This window comes from Lingula anatina, chromosome 10, assembly GCF_051362555.1.
Source record: "Lingula anatina isolate TDL-2025a chromosome 10, LinAna3.0, whole genome shotgun sequence".
In the NCBI taxonomy this organism is placed as follows: domain Eukaryota; kingdom Metazoa; phylum Brachiopoda; class Lingulata; order Lingulida; family Lingulidae; genus Lingula; species Lingula anatina.
The window spans coordinates 5,637,527-5,654,820 of record NC_141776.1 but is presented as its reverse complement, the minus strand read 5'-3'; the positions used below and the strand labels follow the sequence as shown (position 1 = coordinate 5,654,820).

General features: G+C 36.5%; 2 protein-coding genes and 1 long non-coding RNA gene across 4 annotated transcripts in view; all 3 read left to right on the top strand.

The window, feature by feature from the left end:
• Positions 1-3,198: 3,198 nt before the first annotated feature.
• On the top strand, positions 3,199-9,920 carry LOC106180274 (uncharacterized). Of its 2 annotated transcripts, none has more exons than XM_086997537.1 (7): positions 3,199-3,312; positions 3,563-3,669; positions 3,910-4,049; positions 4,282-4,411; positions 4,963-5,016; positions 8,905-8,954; positions 9,630-9,920. In XM_086997537.1, exons 2-7 carry the CDS (start codon positions 3,600-3,602, stop codon positions 9,738-9,740), a joined length of 555 nt encoding a protein of 184 aa, XP_086853663.1. In that variant the 5' UTR covers positions 3,199-3,312; positions 3,563-3,599; the 3' UTR covers positions 9,741-9,920. The 2 variants fall into 2 exon arrangements, with proteins under 2 accessions (XP_086853663.1, XP_086853664.1); XM_086997538.1 differs by having other exon boundaries at positions 3,220-3,312; positions 3,560-3,669.
• Positions 5,034-7,938, top strand: LOC147759441 (uncharacterized). Its single transcript, XR_015331389.1, has 3 exons — positions 5,034-5,289; positions 6,706-6,798; positions 7,204-7,938. It is a non-coding gene; the product is annotated as an uncharacterized LOC147759441 (long non-coding RNA).
• Positions 9,921-11,065: 1,145 nt separating the features above from the next.
• LOC106176257 (uncharacterized) overlaps positions 11,066-17,294 on the top strand; it is a 53,154-nt gene continuing 46,925 nt past the window's right edge. The window contains exons 1-6 of the mRNA XM_086997798.1: positions 11,066-11,556; positions 13,767-13,945; positions 14,569-14,713; positions 15,925-16,082; positions 16,543-16,699; positions 17,075-17,240. Of these exons, the coding sequence (XP_086853924.1) occupies positions 11,472-11,556; positions 13,767-13,945; positions 14,569-14,713; positions 15,925-16,082; positions 16,543-16,699; positions 17,075-17,240 (890 nt within the window). The 5' untranslated portion in view covers positions 11,066-11,471. The remainder of the gene's footprint in view (positions 11,557-13,766; positions 13,946-14,568; positions 14,714-15,924; positions 16,083-16,542; positions 16,700-17,074; positions 17,241-17,294) is intronic.

The window sequence follows — 17,294 nt, the reverse complement described above, 5'->3', positions numbered from 1 at the left end:
AGTAGTGATGATAAAACGAGAAGAATTTCATTTCCCACAGCAGGTGGCAAAGTAATACCACAATTGACCCATTAGAGCCTGCGTCATCAAAACAAATGGCAGCCATACTGGAGGGAGACCAGAATCGTCTGCTGCGCATGAACAAGCCATGTCTGTAGTTCAGTTTTCGTTTTCTGTATTTTTTTTCATATTTAACCGAGCAAAATGATGAATTACTGCAGGGTATTTGATCGAGAGAAGGTAACTTACTTTACAAGCGTTCACAGACTGCCTGCAGTGGAAAAAATCCATGGTGAAGGAACTAAAACCATAAACGGAGGAGAGACGGCGAGGTGGCTTTGAATCAAGACTCTTCGGAAAAGTAAAGGATAAAACTAATTTATTTTATAGCAAAGAATGAAGAGCCAACTGTGCAGATTTACCATAAAAGAAAAAACAGTAGAACACCAAAGACCTAGGTGTGTACGTTTGGTAAAGTAGTGCCCAAAAAGTGTGGATGGAGAGTGTGTTAATTTATTAAAACCCAGGCAGGGTTTCGACTTTTATAATGAAGACTCACCTATTGCCTTGGGTGTAATTTGTTATCAGTTACGGTGCTCTCTAGATTTTATCGGCTGTCACCTACCTCTTTTATACCTGGTTAGCATTATTCCCAATTAGTGTCAAGGCTATATTTGTACTGTTCACAGCTGAGCTGGGCCAATTAAATCAATTACCTGTATGAAGTGTATTTGGAAGTTAGTGGCTTAATTTTCGATTTGGTGTATTGATAAGAGTAATTTTATTTTGCAAGTAAATTCTACCTCAGGTGTAATTGACATATAACTTTAATAACCTCATGAAATAATTTTGCACTTTCCTCTGTAAAAATGTTAAATTCTGCTCCTTTAATTCAACTGTAATGTTGTAAGTTATAATATGAATAAAAATCACTATTGTTATCTTTCTATTAATTTAGATTTACATGTAGGAAATTAATCAGGCATTTCCCACCAAGCCACACTGATTGGGTGCAAGTAAATTATTTAAAAAAAAAAAAAAAAAAAAAAAAAAAAAAAAAAAAAAAAAAAAAAAAAACGGAAGCTTTTGATGACAGGTACAAAAGGCAGCTAGATGACACACAAGGTAGAAGCAGCAAAAAATATTCCTAGATCTCTGTGACCAGCTGAGGAGACAGGATCTGAACATCAGGAGAGTGAAATCCAGTGCATGACAGGAGTTATTTAATTGAAGCGACACTCAGAACTCAGCATTTCATGTTCACTTTTATTCATACAAAATGTGCACTTTTCCTATATGTTTAAGCAAATGGTTGCAGAAATCAATTCATGAACTGAATTATTATTTTACATTGGACATCATAAATACATGATTGTGAAAAATGCCTTGCTTCTGTGAATGACTGAATAATAATAAAATCCTAACAAAGTTGCTTATATGAATGGTTGCATTCATGGTGAATATTTTAATAGGTGAATATTTTAATAGTTTAAAAACTCTCTCAAACAACAGTCTCGTTACATGTACTTTCTAATGAACCAAAATGAAGTACAAGAATGCTGAAATAATTTAAAAAGTTGATGATGGTATAGAGCAAATGTTCTGCATACTTTACTTCTGTACTGTATAAACAATAGCATCTGAAAATCCCCAATATAGTTAGGCTTTACATTAAAAAAAGAGAACAACAAATACCTGATATTGCAGTTTTAAAGTAAATTTAAAATACATGAATTTTGTTCACTGAATACCTAGCAAAATATTCTCAATGCAAATGGTATATAAAATTTTATAAAATCAGTTTGATACAATACTTTTTATGGCAGTAGATGTATTTTGAAAACTTATTTACAACACAACTCACCAGCTTTATTTTGATACAAAGGACACGTCTTTTTCATCATTGACATAGTTTCTATTGCTCCATTGATATCAAGTGTATAGTCCCATGGCAAATTCCCATTCTCTAAGTCCCACTTAAACTGAGGTTTGAGGATATTTGTAGTGCCTAACAAATGCTTCTGTGAATGACTGAACTAATAATAAAATGCTAACAATGCTGCTTATATGAATGAACAACAGTCTTGTTACATGTACTTTCTAATGAACCAATAAGAAGTACAAGAATGCTGAAATAATTTCTGACAGCTTCACGATGTAAAGATAAGTCATAACTAACAGCAATACTGTATTTCATGTCATAAGACAATCATACATTCTTCCTTGAATCCACAAGGGTTTATCCTAATGATCAGCTCAAATTTTTTATATCTATCCTTTATGAAAACAGTTGCTTCTATTTATGGTTAAACTTATGATTACACATTAAACTCTCTCAAACTATAACTGTTATTACCCAATGAACAAGAAAAATGAAGTACAAGATAACTGAACTATCTTCTGACAACACGATGTTGGGTAAGTAGCATTTAGTAGGATTTCACGTTTTTAGACTGTCTTGAGTTCATATCGGTCGATCCCGCTGAGCAGCTGAAGCCTCAGCTTGTATATATCCTTTTCCCTTTGGTGTCCTTGATCGTGATATGAAGTTTACTTTATTTTATTTGGTTTACCTATATTTACGCTACTATTCCCCGTCGTTCATTCCCTCCAGCATGGCCGCGGGACTAGTGTTACGGAGCAAATATGACGTCACTGTAATCGGTTAATATGAGGCCCAATCCATAACGGGCGAACAAAATCTGTTTTAAGTCCATTAAACAGACTGATTTCACCCACTTGAATACTTCCCTATCTATTCAGTGTCTATTAGCGGATTAGGGTGTATTTCCAGAGATTTAGATCGAACCAGGGATTAAAATTTAGATCGACCTAACACCAGGGGGTTCACGCTAAATTGCAGTCACACGAGCGCGCACCATAGTTAATTACCCCCTTACGTCTTTAAGTAGGCGGGACAGACGCTTAAGCCGGCCAAGCTGACAGTAATCTAGTGAAACTCCCCACAGGAATAGATCGATCTAAAAATCTATGGAAATGGGGTGTTAGACGGCAAGCTTTGTAGTGGATCGCCATAATTTGACCCTCGGACTAGTTAGTCCCCTAATATTCTGAATGGGGCCATTGATACGCATAGGGTTTTGCGTGTGTTTTGGGGTGGGGCCGGGTGACACAGACATTCAGCCCGCTCAATTCCTGTACGAAATCTTAAAACGGTTTTAGTTCAACCGCTGCTGACTGGGGCCGGATTAAAAATGCCCGCTTGCGTGAGAAAAGGACACCTGTGACCGATGAACAAACTTGTACATGGAATGCTCTATAAAACACCTACACTCAGGACCTTGGTCTGTGGTAGGTATTAGGTCTATTTATTCAAAATGTATTTGATTGGGAAATAATAGGACTGATTTGGCATTCTCGTTGTGACGTTTATCAACTTTTGTACTGGGTATTGTATAGTGGACGGGTTAAGTTTCCAGACATACTAGCATTCTCGGATTGTTTTGTTATGGTTTCATTATCACAATTATTTACTCTGTTTTAGATACGTTGATTCTGCCATACATGTAACTAAAGAATTTTTTTTTTCTTTTGAGAGAAGCCTGCCCGGTTGTAGGGCATTGGTAATAAACTGCAACATGTTGATGAAAGGCCTATTCCCAGTCGCTTGGTTGCTATTGGAGCTATTTCATGCCAGCGTTCACGCAGGTACAAATGCATTTTGTTTCCAGTGTGTGTGTGTGTGTGTGTGTGTGAGAGAGAGAGAGAGAGAGAGAGAGAGAGAGAGAGAGAGTTATTATACGTGTAATGGCTGATCACTTTATTCGGTAGAACATCTTTATTCATGTATTTCTACTTTTTTTGTCACGTTGTCTGCAGCAGATTCATTAATCAATCATGAGCAAACATTTTCATTCGGACCCTTTGTTTTTATTTCTCATTTTTAAGCATGCCAAAACCTCGCAAAACTCGACCAAACTTATTATGCTAGCGGTACAGTCATAAAGTTTCTACACGATGTGACGGAAGGGGACTGTGAATTCGGCTGCCTCGTCAACTCCCTGTGTCGCTCAGCCACGTACCACAAGGTATGGAAAACGGTTTTCTTTAATTCTGACAGCTGCAATGAATAAACAAGTAAAAAAATATGCACATAGTATGAAAATCTAATAACACAAAAACACACGAATGGAAAACTCTCATACATACAGTTACATTCCCACGCGCTCGCACCCATACTTGATCATTCGCTCCTCTGTATTATTATTATTATTTTTATTATTATTATTATTATTATTATTATTATTATTATTATAAAAGGTATGGAAAACGTGCTGGCTGAATCCAGAGCTTCGCTCAGAGGGGTCCGGGGCCGAGTGGGTGTCCTTCAGCAAGCCGTACGGATGCGACTGCGACATGGAAGTCAATTATGGCCAATATATGTCTGGAGGTACAGTGTTTGACACGTTTTTTTATGGCAAATTCCTCAGTATAACCACTGCCTCCCTCTCTCTCTCTCTCTCTCTCTGTCTCTCTCTGTCTCTCTCAGGTGTCACTTTTTCAACTCAGTGGAATATTTTCGTCTTGTTATATTCCAAAAAATAGTCAATAACCATTAGTATCAGTTTAGTATATTTGACAGGTATCTTTTTTTGACGATAAAACAATGTAATTTAACGCAGTGTAAAATTTTAAAATGGCCCCTATTCGTTCTCATCCTACTAGTAAATTAGACCCTTCATTCATTCGCCGATCTAGCGTGTCCTGAAAACAGAAATAAATGACCAGAAGCAATGGAAATGGGAAATTAGTGATCAATGTAGTTTATTCATAATAGTGTGCCTTTAAATTACCAAAGCAAGTGTTATAGAAACTAGTTTACCTGCCTTCCTTACAACGGGGCCTTACAGCATGAATGCCCCAGTATCATTTGTATCAAGTACGGTTTTCACGGGGCAGAACTGATATGGTTTTTTTGAATATTTTTTATGTGAAACGTAGGCACTGACATAAGCGCTTTCAATGTGAACGGCGGCGATGATTGTTCGATGGAATCAAGGAGTTATAACAGAAGGAGATTACACGCGTGGGGGCGGAGCCCGTATTACGGTCTCTCATTGGTCGGAATGAATAGAACCCAGAGAACAATGGATGCCTATCTCTGTTACGCTTAATTGCTACTCTCGTTTAAATCTCGTTTGTTAGTATCTGTGCCTTCGTCTGTTGATTTTTGAGGACAGAAACAGAAACGGAGTCCCAAGTTTCTAAAAAATGAGAGAAATACAGAATTTATATGATATTACGTTGGACAAGGTTTTCAAAAAACAGGTAAGTGCTTTTAAATGCATAACTACACGAAATATGAAGATAAATTGCAACTTTTATGTCGTAGGGTCTCACTGTGTAAGTGTCCAGCTACACGTTGATCTCGCGAGGTGGTGTGTGGAGAATAAATATTGCACGAAAAATATTTCCCACTCATAACAAGTGCCTATAAATATAGTATCAGATGAAGAAAGTTTGGTCTTTATACAGTTGCAATTGTTAAGTAATTTGTGGCAATAGCAAAGAATAAAACTTAGGTGCACTTTCAGTAGCCGAATAACAAGCAGATGCTTAAGCCGCCATCTTGTTAATATTTCGAAAAAAAAAATTACTCCAAAAGACATTTTCCTCCTACTTTTTGAAATTTGTGTCACATGACAGTCATAAAATTTAACTAATTGTTATGTGTGCAACACACTTGCTTGAGCAGTATTGTTTTTTTTGCGATTTTACATGTGGTCTAGCTTGGATACGACAATTGACAATTTTCATGAGTTCCGATCAAAAAGTGTTACGCTTGTTACGGCCAAAAGCCTTACCGCTTTTTGTACTTTTCAAATGCAAGGTTATAAAAAAATTTGGTGTGTTTAGATTCTTGAACATCTTGGTCTTGGCGTGGTATATATTGCATGGATACTGCTCCAATATTTCTTGAAAAAAATAACCCGATTTGTTCAGAATACCAATTTTTTACTCTAGTGTTATGGGTAAATGTACCATTTTGGCCTTTACCTTTTTCATGTCTAAATCTAAAAAGACTTATCATGACAGTTGGTCATCATTTTTCTTCTCACCATGGTGGGTGGCTTTGGAGTGGTAACTTTGTTGTTAAAGTAAAGTGCTCAGTTTTTTTGACTGGAAAATTTTGCCTCCACCCAGCATTTTCCATCATGGCGGTCTAACAGGAAGTTTGACTTCACAGTGTCTTTGGTATAGTTATTTTTAACTTATTTAGTCTTCTTTTTACATATATATGTTTGAATTCATATTAAACCTTTGAAAAAAGAACACACATGAATCCTGGTGCTTCTTAATTTAAAGTCTTAAGGTTTTAAGTTCACCTAGGCTCCACCAATTACTTTACCTGTTATCTCACTACACATCTCTCTTTGAGTCGAGGTGTGTAAGACACACCTTATTGTGTAAGACACCTCTATAATTAAGGGGTACTTGCTTCTCTACTTAAATTATACTTCACTACTTTGGCATGTTAGGTGGCAAGCTTGGATGTTTCAGTTCATTTTAAGAAAGAAGCTTTGCCTTGGTGGTTACAAAAGAATAGAACTCTATTAAGGTTTATTCATTACTTGAAATTAAATATTTCATCTTGTAGTGTTGAAACAAAAATTCTCTCAAAATTGATAATGAATTTGACATGCATATCTTAACACTACTCAAGTTTTTTTTTTTCTATTATAGATATGGGAGAAGGCTGCATTGAATATATGAATTATGGTCAGGCTGGAAAAAATTAAAATATGTCAATGAAAAAAGGAGGTCAGTGTGTCTGGGGTAAGTTACTTTTGTCATAATGCCTAAGATGCATTAAACATTAACTAACAACAGTACCCTTTTTAATTTTTTTTCAAAATACAACAACCTTGGGCATTTTCCTTTTAGCAACCAGCCTCTCTGAAATCCCCTTTTTGTCCTGTCAGAAGAGTAGGGACCAGGGCGGATTTAAATAATTTCTTGTAATAAGTACAATTTCTTTCAATTTCTTGGGGTTATTAGCTTGTGATCATGAATCTTGATGTTCTATATAAATTTAGTTGTAAATTGTTCATTTATGTGGTGAACATTATTTCAGTCAAGTCATAACAAGACACATTAAACTTCACTGCATAATTCCATAATGTCTACATGGATACTAGTAGTTCATAATGCTATTATTATGTTTTTTTTTCTAACCTACAGGTTTCTCTCTTTTCTGAGTGGCATGGCATTAGCAAGGCAGAAGAAAAGGCCCTGAAGAAATTCTCACTTGAGTTGTCCTTTTTGGAGAAGAAACTGGATAAGACTGGCCAACAGAGATTGCATTAAATTAATAGTGCTCCTTTATGACATTTTAAAATATTTTCAGTCACCTGACTCTATACATTGCAAAAGTGGACATAAATTTTATGTTACTGTTACGTGGAAAAAAACTCAAAACCTATATATAAATTGTTGAGTGCCATGGTATAACAGTCTACCTGATTGCCAGTGAAATTTCTGTTTCAGTGAAATTTCTTTAAAGCAGTCACTTACTGCTTACTTACCAGTTAATTTTTTCAGCTGTTACATTTTATAAATGTTCTTACTAAGTGTTGTCTTGATCTATAATAACCTTTTGAAAATCCCATTTCATCCTATTTGTAAGAATTAACCACTTTATCTTCTAGGATTTTTTTTTTCATTCGGCCCATTAGATTCTCAGACCTTGCTGGCCTGTAAGTGGAATAGTATCTGGCACAGACTGGTATCAGCAAGTCAGATAAAAAAGAATACAATTATTTCTATTTGCACGGTTGAAAAAAATGCCATCATAGACTGCATAAAACTGGAAAACTGTAGCAACTTAATCATTCTTATGACTTCATTTATTACTGCTTATGTGTAAAATTTTTGTTTTTGTTTTTCTATTGATATAATAAAATGGTTTTACTCACAGATGCTACTTTCATGAGTATAGAGTATAGAGTGCTTGAGTATAGAGTTGACTTAAAAGATATTTTAAGTTAATATAGTAAATAATTGTTTGAAATTCAATATTCTCATCTTTATTTGTTTCACTTTAAAGAGCTCAGTGAATACTAAAATTTCTGATATATTTTGTACATAAATATATTTATGAATGAATAAAAATTATTCTTAATGTATAGCACTGTGCACTTGTTTACCGACAAATATGAACAGTGTTAGTACGTGTCAAATAATCCTGAAAAAAAAGGGAAATTTCCAAGATAAAGAAATTTATAACGAGTATTCAGTAAACTGACGTGTCGTGGCATTGCCTCAACCTTGGATTAAAATTTTAATTAAATGCATTATAATATTAAAATTATACCGAGTGAGAGAAAAAATACTTTAAGAAATTTAAAACCAGACACAAAGCGTAGGCACTGTCACAATGTATATGTTTATGGGACCCAAGGGCAGGAGGGTCCAAACGTTAATGTATTAATATTATGTCCTTTGGCAGTGAGGACAGACGTACACTTGAACGTCATTTTCACAAACCACAGTTGGGACGTTTTCTTTTGACTTCTCCTTGGTGATTTTTCACCGGGTTGTGCCATAAAAAAGCCATCTATCACCGACTAAAAAAAGCTCATGGCGACCATCCTCAGTCACCACCTTATAATCGCTTTCTATGATATCGTTCCCTTCCAGCACATCGTCCAAATAATTACCTGTGAAAAAAATCGTCAGCATACAACGGCGCTTTGACATTACTGATCTCGAATTCTAACGCGAAATAACGCATATGAAATTTATCTCCAAGCTGAGGAGAGCGACGCAGACGAAACCTTGAGACCGGAGGCCCCCCGTAGCTAGCTCCGCCCACCGTAACAGACATCGGACAATAGAAAGGCTTGCGTGTAATCTCCTTCTGTTATAACTCCTTGATGGAATGCTCTAAAGAAGAGAAATGCATTGCTGCCACCTATAGGAGCAGCGATAAGGTATGTGGAAGAACCCACCTACAATGTATTTGGCCTATTACATGTAATTAATTTTGCATTTTATTATCTTTTATGTCAATAAGGACACTGAAGTTACTTATAGATATTGCTTACTTTAGGCAATGGTCATCAATAGCTTATTCGGTTCAAGACAAAAAGAGACAAAATAATTCAAACTTTAAATTTGATTCAAATGAATGCTGTAAACTTACATTGCCACTGGTACATACTTTGGTGATTTTCACAAAAAAAAAAAAAAAAAAAAAAAAAAAAAAAAAAAAAACTTAAATCAACTGCGAAGAAGCATTCATGGAAACAAAAGAAATGTAACTTACCACCGAAAGAACTGAACAAGTGATAGAAGTTTTAGTTAAATAATTTAACGCTGCCATCGACCGTATGCTTAGTAGACTGGCACGTTAATTACACAAAATTTTCAATGCCTCACTGTCCTGATAGTTCACTTTTTCACAATTTATCATTTTAGGCTCACCAAAAATAACTTACTGACAAGAAAGCAGCTTACTTTCCAAAAGTCTTTAAAAAACTCTTCTGGGTATTTCTAACATCAATTTTTTATATTACTATTGTATTCGGGAGAGGAAGGAGGTAGTTATTATTGCTTTTATGTTGTTTTAATTTATTGAATAATTACTGTATTTGGTTTCTATATAGATGTGCTGGCTGCACTCCGCAGTGAAACAGAAAGGGCAGGGGGATGAGTGGACAACCTACGTCAAAGAGGGACACTGCAGCTATACCAGCGATGCCGCAATTGTTGGATAAAGCACACTGGTGCCCGCGCACACGCGCGCACATACACACACACACATGTACTCAAGTCAGCAAGCAAGCACGCACGCATGCTCACTACGCGCAGGCGCAATATATATTTGTAGTTGTACAAGTGTGAGGAAAGGATGACAAACAAAAAAACAGAAAAAATAAAATTATTAAAAACTCTTATGCCATTCCCTTGTCTTTTAGGTCTAAAATAATTTATTCATTAAAAGAAGAGTACACCAACTGCCAGAAGGGAAGAATAAATAAATAAATAAAAAAAAGCAGGGGGATTAAAGTAAATAGATAAATAAAATGATAATATTCAAATTATGTCTACCTTCATGTCGAGAGTGTTACATCATTAAAATATACCTGTTGATGTTCAAAAATGAGAATTCTCAGTTAGAGGACCCTCTCAATTTTTGTCAGACTTCCAAATAGTTGCTGTAGTTCCAGATAGTATTGCAAGACGGGCAAAACAATGATAAACCACTCGGATAATTATAGGTCCTTCAGTCATTATCCTTTAATAAAAACTTTCGTATCATCATACAGAAAACATTATGACTTTCCACATTAAAATGTTTTTTTTTTTCAAAAAGAAAAGGGTATTAGTTTTCATTTTCAATCAGAAAAAAAGGCGCACTGTGTCGTCCTTGAAAATTAAAGCACAAATTGCACATTTTCATCGTCAAACAAACAAAATGTAGTAATAATTGATCGTTTTACCGCGTTCTGCGACCACTCATCTAGTTTTCCGTTATGTTACAAAGGTTTACGGATTCCTCTATTGCGCAGAGACCATATATATATATATATATATATATATATATATATATATATATATATATATATATATACAACCCCTTTATTTGTTTTCCAAACCGTGTCATCACAACAAGGCTAATCAGTATACGGAATGTTTTTTTAGGTCGTGTTTGACAATCACGGATGCGTGCTATAATAGGGATGAGGACTTTGGATAGATTTCTTAAGCAGGGTAGCGCAGTGGGACTACTTCCCGGTTTGCCCTACCTCCGTTGACCTCACTATATATATATATATATATATATATATATATATATATATATATATATATATATATATATATATACTGTAGTAAACAAAGCACAATTTTACGCAAGTACGCAAGGCAGGCAAGGTACTGGGCTATACACAAGTTTGTAGTATAAGAGTGGAAAGCTTCAGTGGGGAAAATTGCTTAGTCTTGTCTCGTTTCCCTCATTGTTATACTGTTATTTTATAAGTAAGAAGGGAAAGCGGATACGAAAAGCGACAAGTTCCCGCCGCACCCTTCCCACGTTCCACCTTTGGACACAGATATATTCTATTCGCCGAAATAATGGAACCTAGTAGTCAATGAAGTGAGCAGGGTATTTCAACAACCCCTTTATTTGTTTTCCAAACCGTGTCATCACAACAAGGCTATTCAGTATACGGAATGTTTTTTTAGGTCGTGTTTGACAATCACGGATGCGTGCTATAATAGGGATGAGGACTTTGGATAGATTTCTTAAGCAGGGTAGCGCAGTGTGTCTACTTCCCGGTTTGCCAGGCCTCCGTTGACCTCACTCACTTAGACGAGGAAAGCATACACGCTAACTGTGTCGTTGAAGTTACCTGTGTCGTTGAAGTTGCTTCTCTGTCGATGTGCGGGTTATCCTGAGCTTCACTTAAGATATATAGACGTTAGTGAAATGACATGCTCCCAGTATGGGGACTATCAGAATATACGGAGTAGCTTTGATTGTATCGATGTTTTTATTTGGTCAGTCATGGAGTGTAACGGATGGAGAAGGTAGGTCTTCGAATCCCTGTCGATTTTTTTAATTTCAAGGGTTAACTTTTAAATAAACGAAATTTGATACATATACTAGTACTTTATCACGAACCAGTAAAAAAAGGTATAAAAGAGGATGCAGCTTTTATGATACATTTTGTGATGTGATCTTGACTTGGAGTTCATTCAACAGGGGAGGTAGGCTGAACAGCAAATTACTTGAGACTTAACTCCCCCATCCTTCCACTTTCCCCAAAGAATTTAATTAGAAACGTTTTTCGTGAAATATATATTTTTATTTGCACTCCCTGCCGTCTACCGGATTAATAACTCACTGTAGTTAAAAAATCTTTGTCGGTCACAGAACAAATAATTGCACAGCATGTAATTAGCTTAAGGATTATCTGTGATAACATGTACTAGTTAAAAGATTCTGAGGCCCTAGTGGAGAACCCTAGGCCTGCCCTGGTTTTGAAATCTGAATGTCGCTCACTTCCTATTTCAAACAGGGCTGGTAAGCAGTTTATGGAAGAAGTGGGTTTTTCTTAGACAACGTAGATGGGAATAGACAGATAGATTGATAAAATTTGTGAGATACATCAGGGCTTCAAAATGCTTTGGGCAACTTTTTATGGTTTACAACAAGTGCAAGCAGGATTTTAGTAACCATGTATACGCTGACTGAAGCAGACGTATGATGGACTGGGAGAAAGAAGGTTAATACAATGTCAAATGTAATTCTGCCTTAAAGTAATAAAAAACTAAATAAGTATACTGTTTTTCAGCAATACAACGCTTAACACTGGAGTCGACGCGTGAGTAAATAGTGAACACTGTAGTTAGACGTATTTGAAAGGTAGTGTCAGTATGCGCAAGATAAAGGAGCACCCGTGGTCGCTTTACAATGGATTACTTACGTAGGCTCTCTCAAAATACTGCTCATGTTCTTATGTTTGTTAAAAAGAAAAAGCAAACGACACTGCCTCTTTAAAAGAAGGTAATGCCTGAAAAAATAGTTCAGGCTAACACACCGAGTATATATTTCGATGTTGTAATGCCGCTCTTTCTTTGCCATCAGTTTCACATGGCATAACAGTCCAGGTATTCAGAAATCGCTCATGACAGTTTCTTTGTTTCATTACACGCAATGTTTAAAAAAAATTTTCCAGCTTAGCATTATATTTCGCTTAAAACAGGTCATTTTTTGTGCGACATGCTACAGAACTGACGCCACGACCCGACGTTCTGATTATGCATTTCATTCACGCCACTAAATAAGGAAAAACGCGATAATGTAACGCAGATCACATGTCAAAAAAAGAAGTACCTTAATTATAGACCTTGGGAAAGATACAAAAGTATCACCTTTCTTTAGATTTATCACTTGATCGAGCCTGCCAGTGTGTTTTCATATGTTTTAACCTCAGTCAGTGTTATTTATTTATTTCAACTGCGCTGAACATGAAAAGGCCTGCAGGTCTCCGTTTGATTATAAAAGCTTAGGTAAAGAGACACAACGATTGTTAGAATGCATTATACGCCCTTAGGATAAAATAGAAGGAAGAAAAGCATTTATTTGTAATCATTTGACATCTATATACAATGGATCCATATGGATAGGTTACGTCTGAAAACTATTTCACTACGATAAAAAAGTTGATAGAAGAATGTTTGTAGCTCGGGTAAAATGAATGGAGAAAAAATGTCGGTCGGCAGTAAAAGTTGTTCATATTAAAGCGGTGAAGAGGACCTCTAACCCTTGGAATATTTTCTTTCTCTTTTCTACCCGCGGCGCGCGCGCACGCCAAGAATTAATGTATTGGTCGTAGATTTGATCTTTTTTCTCTCTTACATTTCGCCAAATAGTTCTGCCAAATATTTTAATTCACTGACACAGGCTTTATTTAACGCTGGGGTTTAAGAGGCCCATACAATCAATCATTTTTTAGGACAAATAGGCATATTAAACATAATATAAAGATAGATTTGTTGGTAAAATGATAACCATTATATCATGTCGACAGTTCAATATTTAAAATTGTACAAAAGGACATCCTTTAATTATATTTTTAAAAGTAACGGAGCAAACTGAAAACAGAAGTTAGTTTTCAGTTTTCTCCGAAACTCAGCGTGATCCTTTTTGATCGTAAATGTTCTAAGTATTTGGGTCCTTCTATTTCAATTTATTATTATTATTATTATTATTATTATTATTATTATTATTACAGTACTACTCAGGAACAACGGCTCATTCTCAGACCTAGTCTATGGTAGGGTAGAAGTCTACCACTCCGGCCAGTACGGTACTATATGCAATGCACGCTGGGGACAGACTGAGGCTGACGTGGTCTGCAGGCAACTGGGGTATGCCTTTGGTACGGCTGTCACGGGGCTATCGTACGGACAGGTGTGTATGATAAGACTTAGGTGATAGAAAGGTTTTATTACTCTCTCTCTCTCTCTCTCTCATGTATAATTCAGAAAAGCACCCAGAGAGAACACTCCTCCGCCAAAACATCCAACCAAAATTTAACCATGATCTAACTGAATCAAAATGATCTTCACCAAAAATTTAAATCACTCTTAAGTCGGCCCATTTTCGACCTATCTGAATCAGCCCTCAAAATCCTTCCGTAACTTTTTGAGTTAGGCTAATGACGAACAAACGGAGAAGCAAAAAAAAAACAAACAAACAAACGGAGGTGAAAACATAACCTTCTTGGCAGAGGTAATAAACATACTAAGGATGTCTAAGGGACCGTTTTTTAAAGATATTTTGTTAAATCTCTTGTGTTCTAAGTACTTCCACGCAATGGATTGCAATGAATTCCTCGTTTTATCATTATGTTTTCATCCAGGCTTCAATTAAACAACGGTATCTCATCTACAGGTACAAGTTCAGTATATTAAATCCAATGACGAGTATTTTTCAGCAGATATACCTAAACAGAGTAATGCATTCCATGGTATTTTCCTTTACTTACTTTATTATAAAACTTATAATCATCGTTAACTGTGCTGTTTTACTAGGGGACGGGAACTGTCTGGTTGTCAAGTGTCAGCTGTTCCGGAAGTGAGGCCACACTAGCAGACTGCCATATTGTCACGTGGGGTGGTGATGTCACCTGTGGTCACGAGGAAGACGCGGCTGTTGTTTGCTACAGAAATAATCCAGGTAGGAGGACATGGATGAGTGGTTACAATAACTGATAAAAGCACACACATTTACACTTTCCATGACACATTTTGACTTCACTGTTTTAAAAACTCACACTTGAGTTTTACATGTATTTTATTTATAAGCTATTTAAGTAGGGTGAAAACGTCAGAATATAGATCTAGCGTCTAAATGCCCTCGGAGACGAGAATGCAGGCAGAGTAACCCTAAATTTTATAAAATGTCCACGTGCATGGAAAGCATTTTAGCCATAAAAGAACTGTACAAAAGTAAAAGAAAAAAAAAACTCGCAGATAAATGTCCGTAGGTAGAAATTAAGTACTAGTATAATTTGAATTATAAACAATTGTCAATAAAAGTTAATTAAAACGTGCTTTATTCTTGTATTGGGGCAAGAATAGCTCAATAAGGGACACCTTTGTGTATGTTAAACCATAAATCATAAAGGCAATCACATTCTTGCGTGTTTCGCATGCTTGTTAAGAATTCTACACAAAGAGGTGCGCTAAAGTAAACGTAAGACTAGCACCACGCTTGGGGAATTATGCTGACGTAGTTTTGAGGTAATGTCGTAGCCCGATTGTTGAATTTGAACCATGCGACGAATGGAAATTAGCCGTATTTTTATAACTTGCTCCATCCATACAAAATCCCATGCCCTCCATGTAATATTTAACTAAGTACAAGGAAGTATTTGACTAGCAGCAACACGTTTTTCTGTTCCGTGTCACGGTTCACCACTAGTTCTTTCAATGGAATAAAATTACTGCCCTACAACGTGGGTCGCGGTTTCACAAAAGAATTTTGGACCCAAGTTTGGTGTTTAAGATATTCAGACCCAAATTTGGTATTTTTTTCAGTTCAAAATAAAACTTTTATGGCTCATTAGATTAGAATAACTATAACTCTTACACAGAAACCATATTTCACTGAAGTAAACTACCACTGGTTTTTGTTACTCTCACTCTATAACAGAGGCTAGCTGAGTCATGAAATTAAGTTTATGTAAAAAATTTTGCCTGACAGCAAAAAAAAAGACTCCAAAACTAGCTGGAGACAGGCTTATCTGTGAATACCTAGTGAAAAATCAAGCTGTGGCCTTTGGTTTAGCTGGGTAGCTTTATCCTGGGTTTAAAAATTTAGACCAAATTTTGGTCTAGGGCTCCTTTGTGAAAGAGACCGTAAGTATTAAGCGTTTTAAATTCCAGGGGAGGGTGATGTTCGACTAGCTGGAACACATTTCTCTGGCCGTGTTGAGCTGTACCACAATGGCGTATGGGGTACTATGGCCAACATTGACCGCACGGCTGCTGACGTTATTTGCCGCCAACTCCACTACGATTATGGGAAAACTGAATCACTTGTGGTAAGTGTAGCTTGGGTTGGGGAGCATTCTCCAAGGGCAGCAGCTTTATTAATTAAGCGTCCCTCAAATATATATATTTATGTCTCCTCCATCTCAGTGTACCACAAACTTTTATAGTCTCATTCATAGCAAGAAAGAAGGCAACAATGAATATTGATTGTTCGTTATTTGGCCAAACAGGGCCGCTTTTATTATATAACCCCTCTATCCTAATCGTTTTAACAATAATAACAATGTAGCAAATTGTTGCCTGTATTAAATGTTATGGCCTTAGGGGTAAAAATTATATATCAAATATTCAATAAGACTCATCATCCTAAAAATTATGATGCGACGAGTCAGCAAAAGTAATTATTTACCAACAATATATATTTACAGGACACCACAGTATAAATTGATCAGTAGATCTTCTTGTTTACTGAAAGTATCATGTCTATATGACTATTATTACACATTTTAGACGTACGCGGATGCAAGCGTCCCCGTGCACGCTTCACGTGTAAGATGCAGTGGACCGGAGGCGCAGCTCAGCGCGTGCGCAGTAACGTGGGCAGTCAATGCACAGAGCTCACATAATCACTCTGGGGACGCGGGTGTGGTGTGCTTTCAAAATGAGTGTAAGAAAGACTAAGTCTATGTTCAGCGTGTAATTGACAGTATAATTCTTGACTTTCTTTCTCATCTTTTACATTGCTCAGAGTTGTTTTGTACGTTTTTGTTTTTGGTGATTCGGTACAGGAACGATGAATTGAATCTGTACTGTCCCCCAGATTTGGCAGTCTTTTTAAAACCAAAAGATTTTACTATCAGGGCATCTGTGATGTTTATTCGACAATATCGTCAAATTCTAATAATTCTAAGAACAACTACACTAATTCTATTCAACCATATTGAAACGGTCACGACGGGGAGCCACCAGTCAATGGGCACCCTCGTTCTAAAAGAACAGTTTCTTGAACACCTGTCATCTACTCTGCATTTTGGTGTTGCAGCGCCTTCCGTCCGCCTAGCGGGTGGCGGAATGAATTACGGCCGAGTGGAGGTGCAATATAACGGGATATACGGGAGTGTCTGTGACACGAACTGGGACTACAGAGATGCCAAAGTCATTTGCAATATGCTTGGCCTCTCATATGGGAAACCTCTCAGGAATTCCAGGTAAGTAAGCACTGCCAGTGTTTTGTCATTGCTTGGGATTTTGAATAGGGAATG

Bases quoted from the DNA above. Each gene is read 5' to 3' on its own strand.
- LOC106180274 (XM_086997537.1), top strand. From the start codon at position 3,600: ATGTTGATGAAAGGCCTATTCCCAGTCGCTTGGTTGCTATTGGAGCTA. The intron at 5,017-8,904 runs CAAGGAGTTATA...CCTTGATGGAAT, and splicing joins CGATGATTGTTCGATGGAAT to GCTCTAAAGAAGAGAAATGC. The intron at 8,955-9,629 runs GTATGTGGAAGA...GTTTCTATATAG, and splicing joins CCTATAGGAGCAGCGATAAG to ATGTGCTGGCTGCACTCCGC.